This window comes from Mustela nivalis (assembly GCF_964662115.1).
Source record: "Mustela nivalis genome assembly, chromosome: 12".
NCBI classification, from domain to species: Eukaryota; Metazoa; Chordata; class Mammalia; order Carnivora; family Mustelidae; genus Mustela; species Mustela nivalis.
This window is the reverse complement of record NC_139031.1, coordinates 28,144,398-28,154,004: the sequence shown is the minus strand read 5'-3', so window position 1 is coordinate 28,154,004 and position 9,607 is coordinate 28,144,398. Positions and strand designations below refer to the sequence as shown.

The following is a 9,607-nucleotide window of genomic DNA, read 5'->3' as shown; positions in this document are numbered from 1 at the left end:
AAAGAGTGTAACAAACTTGAGGTATGTGGATCTTATGTTTGACAAACATACAGAAGGAAGGAAGCAGATAAAAAAGGTTAATCGTGTTTATCTGGAATTTGATTACTTTGCTCTATTTTTTTTTCATTGAAAATGTATTGCTTTTGTAATTAATTATAGTTCCAAAAATAATATGAATTTTTAAGTTTACATACTTGGTTGCTCCATCATCGTAAGTTCCCATTAAGACTATTGTTCCGTCTTGTATGGACTTCAGAAACTCAATAAATGGGGCCACATCTGAAGAAAAAAAGAAAGGATCAATGGCTTTGAGTTTTTGGTTTTTTTTTTTTTTTTTAGTGACTAGCCATCATGATAACCTCTTAAAAGTTAATATTAACTAAAATATAAAGCATTTGCAAATCAATAATTTCAAATGGAGAGTAACCAGAAGGGAGATACATCTTAGGAACAGGTTAAAAACTGAACTTTGTCCTTTAATAGGATCGATCCCACCACCAATTTAGAATTTCCCAACCCTGACTGATCCTATGTGTCTTTTGTACTGATATTCCAGAGGTTAAATGAAAAAACCACAGCAAAGTTGTATTAAAGCATGACTTAAAATTTGAAAAAAGAAACTTGACAGGGGATGAGGAAGGAGGGTAGAAGAAAAGCTCACGGATTCTCAGAGCGTACGTAAAATTGTTTGTACGGGTACTTATCTAAGTGGAGGATACAGAGCTTCTATCTAATTCATAAAAGGTTCTTCAATTTCTTAAAAAATTATATAAATATATACACACACACAAACACACATGCATACATACGTGCACTTTGATTTAAGGGATCCTCTGGGCATATCTAATTACTGTAAACTTGGGGAAGGAATGAAGGTTATATCTAATTATGGCAAATATTATGTTCATTACCTGCTTTGTCTAGTGCACCAAGATACTCAAAAACATAAAAATAAACCACTTGGGTGACAACACACTGGTGATACCAGGGGGAGATCACGTAGTACCGACTGTTTTATGTCTTGAACTCTCCAATGTCAGGTCTCCATGTCATCCCCAAATCTAACACTGCTTCAGAACTGGGTCACGTCAAGCTTCAAATTTACTCAGTTTCTTTCCACAGCAAAAATTCCAAAGATGTTCTCTAACTGAATTCTATTTTGTAATAACAGCATTTTCAATTCTGAGAAAATTTAACAAAGCAGCTAACAAATCACTTCCTTTTAAATGCAAAGATGGAAGTCAACTGTGGCTATCTCTTCACTTGAAGAGACTTTTTGGCATAATTAATCTATCCGTGATGAAGCAACAGAGCTTCTGGCCATTTCAAGAAAGGTTTTGCAAGACTGTCTCCAGGTTTCCAGGGTTTCCTAATCAATGTTGGCAGGGCCAATTATGCCATTAGAATCTAAAATTGATGGCAGCATCTAAAGTTTGTAACAGCTTTTGACAGCTATGAAAAGGCTTCCTAATCTCATTTAAAAAATAGAGAAAACACTGCATCTATTACAAGCTGAAGAAGTATTAGAAAAGCTGAATGGTCTGAAAACTTAACATAAATTTCAAGAAGACTACCAGTTACTGGCTCCTAAGGAATGCATAAAAGAGCTAGAAACAGGGAGGTGCAGAGCTCAGCTTCATGCTGAGAAATATCCTGAACCAACAACTTAGAAAAGAATCAAAAGATCAAATCAGTTTTGGCCTCACATCAGTTTTGAGGAAGAAATTTCTTCTGGGCAAACTCCTGTTCAAGATGCTAGGTCCTTGCTTCTGCATGTGGGTAACTGACTTACACCTGCTCCTGCAGGAACTTCCACATTAGGAAGATACCTGTGAACCACTCTAAGTGCAATGAACTAAAAAGAAAATGCCTTCTCTCAAATATTCATCTACTTTAATAATAACCCTAATTATAATTTACTTTTGAGGCTAACAAATCATATGCAAAACAAAAACCAAAAAACCCCAGGGCTCCTGGGTGGCTCAGTGGTTTAAACCTCTGTCTTCGGCTCAGGTCATGATCTCAGGGTCCTGGGATTGAGCCCCTCATTGGGCTCTCTGTTCTGGGGAGCCTGCTTCTCCCTCTCTCTCTGCCTGCTGCTCTGCCTACTTGTGATCTCTCTTTCTGTATCCAATAAATAAATAATATCTTAAAAAAAAAAAAACCCGAATTCAGTTAAAAATGCTTTAATGGCTTGTGCCCTTCTCCAAATTACTTATTCTTTTTAAAAAATTTTAGTCAGAAACTTAAAGGATCCAAGGCTTTCAATTAGTTGTCCTGCAGAAAATAGGACTCAGATTTTTACAATCTCAATTTTGTTAGTAGCTCTTAATCACACACCCAATTTCTATAAAAAAGCAAAGTATATGCAATATGACCTATACTTAAAAACAGCTGGATATTTAGTGAAAAGTAAGAGAAAATGAACTAACACAAACACACCATCAATCTCTCATTAATGGGCTATATTAAATTGAGGAGGCTTAAGAAGTCAGTCAGTGCGAGCAACAGAATAGTTATGTGTTATCACACTTACCTCCTCCCCACATGTCAAAATATTTGGTGTCTAATACTTCTCCTGTTTTCCCTGAAAGAGATGGAACTCATGTCAGATTATGCAACTGAAATATACACTGTATACCACAAGTGATCTTATCCAGTGATGGGTGTGGATTCCTTAGCAGAGAAAGAATTATTTTGAGAAAGACTTAAAATCTGAACTGTATGCACCTGAAATATATCTCTAAGACTAACTTCTGGATAAACTGAAATTCTGGACTTTCTCATGAATCTATATAAGCCAAGGAGCAGCAAACTCAAGTTCACAGCTGAGTGTAGACCACTTAAATTCAGTTAGATAGGTTTCGTCCTTACATGTTACCGTCGTCCCTTATTTAGGAACTGCCAAAAAATGTGTAAACCTTTTAAAACAAGATGAATTGATGACATTTTCTACCATTAAAGCCAACATTTAAAATTTTTTCAGATTTCCCTTTTAAACTGTATTTTTTTGCTATCAATTAGACAAATATACGCAGAACCTTCTATATAAGAAACTGAAAGCAAAAATGCAGAAACTTATCTTTTGTTGTGAAAAAAATAAAAAATATTTTCCTATACTGAGAACTGGGTAAAGTGGCTGTGGTTGCTAACTGCCCTACACAGCCTTACAGGATTATTGTACCAGAAGAAAAAGACAAGCATGCAGCCAGGCCTTATTTCATGGGTTCATATTTTCAGATTTGGTTTTGTAAGAACATTTGAGACCTTCAGGATTCAAAGAACTTATTTCCACTAATGAACATAAGTGACAAATGTGGACAATACTGAAAAGTTACAATTAATTCTTATTCTTCACCCCTCTCCCCACGCCGTCCATTAGTCCAGCCCCCTTGTCATTTACACAACCTTGTGCCACTCTGTCTTCATGGTGTTAGAATCCAACATCTTCAGAATTCGTCAATTTAATGTTAGATGGGTTTTAGCCTGACAGTCCCCTGGGAAACTCTCCACACACCGCACAGTGAGTGGGATGCTTCCACGAAAGCACACTCTCACACTCAGACACCAGGTCTCCATGTATAGTGGTTTTTTTTAGGAGGAAGGTGGGAAGAAGGCATTAGTCTCAAGTGTAGCACTTTCTGACCTGATCCCTTGATAATAGAGGGCATTTTACTTTGGGCCACACGAATATCCACTGATAACATCTGTAAGGTAAAATTATTCTTACCATTTACCAGGGCAACATTGATCCCTCTTCCAACATTATTCTTAACACCACTCATTAAACTGAAGGAGAAAAGTCAAGACAAAATTTAGAATTAGATACTTTAACATAAACATGTATCAGAGAAATAAAGCCATGCCCGGAAAAAAAAAAAAAAAAAAGCTGGAGAAATTATATATACACATAATTGTTTAAGAAATGCAATGGAGATTAAAAGATCTCTACTACATCAGAGAAGACAGTCTAATATTAAACAATTTTAAAGCAACGTTCTTAAGTAAGATTTCACACATCAATATATTAAAAAGTGTCAGGGCCCAAGTACTAGACCATTTTTTGCCACTTGGTGTCAGGTTATGAAATAGGATCTTAGAAAATCCTTAAAACAATGGTGCACATATTTTGCGCGATTCTCAAAGGGTGATTAAACAATTGATAATCTCTTATCTATTCTTTGCAATATCCATGTGACATGAAACAGAAGTGAGATGTTTTTATAATCTGAAAGCAAGGAGAACATTCTTAGTGATTATCAATGTAAATTTTCTCTGTACCCAGAAGAATCTTCTATTCATTTAATTACTGCATCTAACCACAGTCACTTGTATTGTTACATCTGAGGTAATTAACACCCAGTCGCAGCTTACAGACCACCATGATTCTATGAAATAGAAGAGTTGAGTGGAACACTTGCTTGTATCGGTTCAGTGTGCTGAATTAGAATTAGTAAACTAAAATTGTAGGTGTTTGCAATTCTAAAAATTCAAGGTAATGCTAATACTGCCAGTGATGTACTATTCAATGATTAACTACTGGTTTGAGATTGATGGAGACGGGGAAGGACGCATATATGGGAATACACACACAGACACACCCATGTCCATATAGCGGACATCCATACCTACACACATACAGGTAGGTGCCTAAGTTTATTATAAACTTTACTGATATAAAGGATTCTGTAACACACAATTTCACAAATAATAAAAGCTATAATATTTCATTATATAGCCTCAGAGCCAACTGATTCTCACACAGTATGTTGATTTTCAAAGAATTTAGATCGGCAGCAAACGTATGGTTTCAAGTGATAGTGAATGCTGTTCTAACAAACACTGGATGACATTTCATTTAAAGAGTAAGACACCACTTCATATACCCGTTGGCCATTTGCATTCCTCTTTTGAGAAATGTCTATTCAGGCCTTTTACTCATTTTTTAATCAGGTTATTTGTTTTTTTGCTAGTGAGTGGCAGGAGTTCCTCACATATTTTGGATGTTAATCTATCAGATACATCATTTAAATATTTTTTTCCCATTCAGTGGGTTGACTTTCCATTCTCTTGATTGTTTCCTTTTCTGTACAAAAGCTTTCTAGTTTGATATAATCTCCATTTGTCTACTTCTGCTTTTGTTGCCTAGGTTTTTGGTGTCTTACCCAAAAAATTCATTGCCCAGACCAATGTCATAAAGCTTTTTTTCCTAGATTAGTTTTACGGGTTTCAGGTCAAGAAAGTTACTTTAAAGATAATGATACAGGACGCCTGGGTGGCTCAGTTGGTTAAGCAGCTGCCTTCGGCTCAGGTCAAGATTCCAGAGTCCTGGGATGGAGTCCCACATCGGGCTCCTTGCTCAGCAGGGGGCCTGCTTCTCCCTCTGCCTCTGCCTGCCATTCTGTCTGCCTGTGCTTGCTCTCTCTCCCTCTCTCTCTCTGATAAATAAATAAAATCTTTAAAAAAAAAAAGATAATGATACAGTAGATAAGATGTGAAAGAGTAGAAAAAAGAAAAATCATGTAACCATTAATCAGAAGAACAAAGGATTACTACTCAATAATAAAGAATCCAATTTTAAAAAAATAAGCAAGGTTTGAATAGACATTTCCCCAAAGAGGATACACAAATGCCCAACAAGCAAATAAACAGATGTTAAATAATCATCACTAATAATCATAAATAATCATCATTAATCATCAGTGAAATCCAAAATGAAATCACAAGATACCACTCAACACCCAGCAGGATAGGATGGCTGTAATCAGTAAGTCAGATAAGAAGCAGTGTTACGTGGAAAATCGGGAACCCTCTTACACTGCTGCTGGAAGGTAAACTGGAACAGCCACTTCAGAAAATAATCTGGCAGCTCCTCAGACAGCTAAACATAGAATTACTATATGAACCCAAATCCGGTCCTAAGTACATATACAAGAAAAATGAAAAAACATGTCCATACAAAACTTTCATACAAATGTTTATAGAAACATTATTCATAATAGCCAAAAAGTGGAAACAAACCAAATGTCCATCAACTGACGAACGAATCCACAAAACGTGATATATCTATACATGATGGAGGGTTATTCCATCATAAAAAGGAATGAAGTACTGATAGATGCTACATGGATGAACCTTGAAACCTGTGCTAAGTGAAGAGGCTGATGACAAAGGAATCTCTACATATTATAAAATACCTTCTATATAGTATGTCCCAAACACTTAAGTCACTCTACAGAGACAGAAAGTAAAATATGGCTACTCTGGGCTGGTTGGGGAGCGGGGGAGAAGGGAGTGGAACAAGATGGGGATGGGGTAGAAGGGCAAGACAACTAAAGGACATAATTTTTTTTTTTTTGAGGTATAAAAATGTTCTAAAACTGACTGCAGAGTTGGTTGCACATATCTGTGGATATACTAAAAACACGACTGTATACTTTACATGAATGAATTGTATGGCATGGGAATTATATCTCAAAAAAGCTGCTTAAACAAAAGAAAGCAGGAGCGGCTGTATTAACACCAATTAAACAGACCCCAGAGCAAAGAAAATGACCAGACAGAGAGGGATAAAGGTCACTTCATCAAAAGGTCACTTCAGCAAGACAGAGTAAACCTGCATGTGTATATATCAGGCAACTGAGGTACAAACTGGGTGACTCAAAACCAGATAGAATGGACAGGAGAAACAGAAAATTTACAGTCACAGCTGGTTACATCAACAGTGCTCTCTCAACAACTGATCAATGGAAAATTACCAAATGTATGGAAGAACTCAACAGTATTAAACAACAGGGTCTAATTGACATTTAAAGAACATTCTACCCAACGAGAAAAGAATACACATTCTTTTCAAGTGTCCATGGAGCATATACTAAAGGTAGACCGTATCATGAGTCACAAAATATATTTTTTTAAAGATTTTATTTATTTATTTGACAAGCAAAGATCAGTAGGCAGAGAGGCAGGCAGAGAGAGAGAGGTGGAAGCAGGCTCCCTGCTGAGCAGAGAGCCAGCCCAATATCAGGGTCAATCCCTGGACCCTGGGATCATGACCTGAGCCAAAGGCAGAGGCTTTAACCCACTGAACCACCCAGACGCCCCCTCAATATTTTTTAAAGAAATTTGAAATCACACCAAGTGTATTCTTAAACCACAATGGAATCAGTAACAGAAAGATAACAGGAAAATTTCCAAACACTTGGAAGCTAAACAACACACTTCTCAATAATCCATGGGTCAAAGAGGAAGTCTGAAGGGAAATCAAAAAATACATCGAAAAGAATGAAAATACAATTTATTAACATTTGTGAGACATAGCTAAAAGAGTACAGAGAGGAATATATAACACTAAGTATTTAACTAAAAGGAATGCCATATACCTAAAGTAAGTAAAGGAAAGAAATTAAAACAGCAAAAATCAATGAAACAAAGCCTGTTCTGTAGAAAGGCCAATAAAATTAACAATCCTTTAGTAAGAGTGACAGAAAAAAAGAGAAGACACAAATCACCAATATCAAAAGTGAAATGGGATAGCATCATAGACACTGCAGACATCAACAGGATAAAGGAATACTATGAAGGATTTACCCATGTAAATCTGACAACTCAGATTAATTAGACCAATTTCTCAAGAAGTACAAACTAACACAATTCATCCATTATGAAACAGATCATTTACATAGTCCTGTAACTACTAAAGACATTGAATTCATAGTTTATCAACTCACCTATCTGGAAAATCTCCAAGCCTAAACAGTTTTATTGGAGACTTCTACCAAAAGTTTTTAAGAAAGAATTAACACTACCTCTACAAAAACTCTTTCAGAAAACAGCATACCTCCAAATTTATTCTATAAAGCCAGTATTACAATATTAGAACCAGAGTAAGACATCACGAGAAAACTACAAGCCAAATGCCTCATTAGTATATAGGCAAAAATCCTCCTTAACAAAACATTAGTAAATAGAATTCAGCATTATATTAAAAAAACCATAAACCATGACCAAGTGAGGTTTAGCCTATGAATACACAGGTGTTTTAACATTTGAATAGTTAATATAATCTACTATATTAACAGATTTAAGAAAAATCACATAATCACCTTAATACAGAACATGCATTCTGACAAAATTCAACACCCATTCATGATAAAAAGTCCCAGAAAACTAGTAATAGAGAATTTCCTCAACTTGATAAAGAACACCTACGAAAATCTACACCTGACCTCATACTGGATGGTGAAGGACAATACTTTTTCGCCTAAGATCAGCAACAAGTCAAGAATGTCCATTCTCATCATCACTATTCAACACAGCATTGGAAATCCTCACCAATGCAATAAGGCAAGAGAAGAAAATAAAGGCATACAAATCAGAAAAAAAAAAAACTAAAGTTGTCTTTATTTGCAGATGACATGTTTGTCTGTATGGATAATCCCAAGGAATTTACAAAAACAAAAACAAAACTCCTAGCAGTAATAAATTAACTTAGCAAGGTACAAGACTGACACACAAAAATCAATTGTGTGTCTATATGCTAACAATATATGAATTAAAAATACAATGCCACCAGGCACCTGGGTGGCTCAGTGGGTTAAAGCCTTTGCCTTTGGCTCAGGTCATGATCCCAGGGTCCTGGGATTGAGCCCCACATCGGGCTCTCTGCTCAGCAGGGAGCCTGCTTCCTCCTCTCTCTCTTTCTCTCTCTCTCTCTCTCTCTCTGCCTGCCTCTCTGCCGACTTGTGATTTGTCTATCAAATAAATAAATAAAAATTTAAAAAAAATACAGTGCCACCTATAATTGCTCAAAAAATGGGGGATACTTAGGTATAAATCTAATAAAGCTTGTATAGGACTTGTTAGCTGAAACCCACAAAAATGGTAATGGAAGATAATGAAGAATATATAAAGAGAAATGCCATATTCATCAACTGAATAGTAAAGATGGTCAATTCTCTCCAAATTAATATACAGATTTCACACAATTCCTAAAAAAAAATTCCAGGAGGATTTTCTGTGCATAGAGGCCAGGTTATCTAAAATGTAAATGGAAAGGCAAAAAAACTAAAGTACCTAATTGGGGGGGGGGGGAATTATTCTACCCAATATAAAGATTTACTCCATAACTAGTATAATCAAGAGCACGTGGTATTAGTGGACAGATAAATATATAAATCAATGGAATGAATAGAGAACCCAAGGCCAAGTGGAACCAAAAAATGCATCAGTTGAAATTTAGCCAACTTATTTTCTAACAAAGGAGCAAACCCAATTCAATGGAGGGAGGACAGTCATTCCAACAAATGGTGCTTAAGCAGCTAGATATTCATAGGCCAAAACTGAACCTCAACCTACATCTCATTCTTTTTTCAAAAATTAATGTAGAATGGATCATACATTTAATTGTAAAACATAAAACTGTAAAAATTTTAGAAAATCATGCAGAAGAACATCTTTGAAACCTATGACTCCATGAATGATTTTTAGACCTGACACCAATCCATGAACAAACAACAAAGCACATCCATGAAAAAAAATAAATAAATAAATTGGAACTAATCAAAACTGCAAACTTTGGCATTACAAAAGATCCCAGTAAAAATGA

General features: G+C 35.8%; 1 protein-coding gene across 3 annotated transcripts in view; it reads right to left on the bottom strand.

Annotated features, from left to right (window-relative positions):
- The window catches only part of FAM3C (FAM3 metabolism regulating signaling molecule C), a 193,833-nt gene that overhangs the window by 14,158 nt on the left and 170,068 nt on the right, over positions 1–9,607 (bottom strand). For all 3 annotated transcript variants that reach the window (XM_082692703.1, XM_082692701.1, XM_082692702.1), the window contains exons 6-8: positions 3,731–3,789; positions 2,537–2,587; positions 195–279 (exon numbers count right to left, since the gene is read on the bottom strand). In XM_082692703.1, the coding sequence (XP_082548829.1) occupies positions 195–279; positions 2,537–2,587; positions 3,731–3,789 (195 nt within the window). The remainder of the gene's footprint in view (positions 1–194; positions 280–2,536; positions 2,588–3,730; positions 3,790–9,607) is intronic.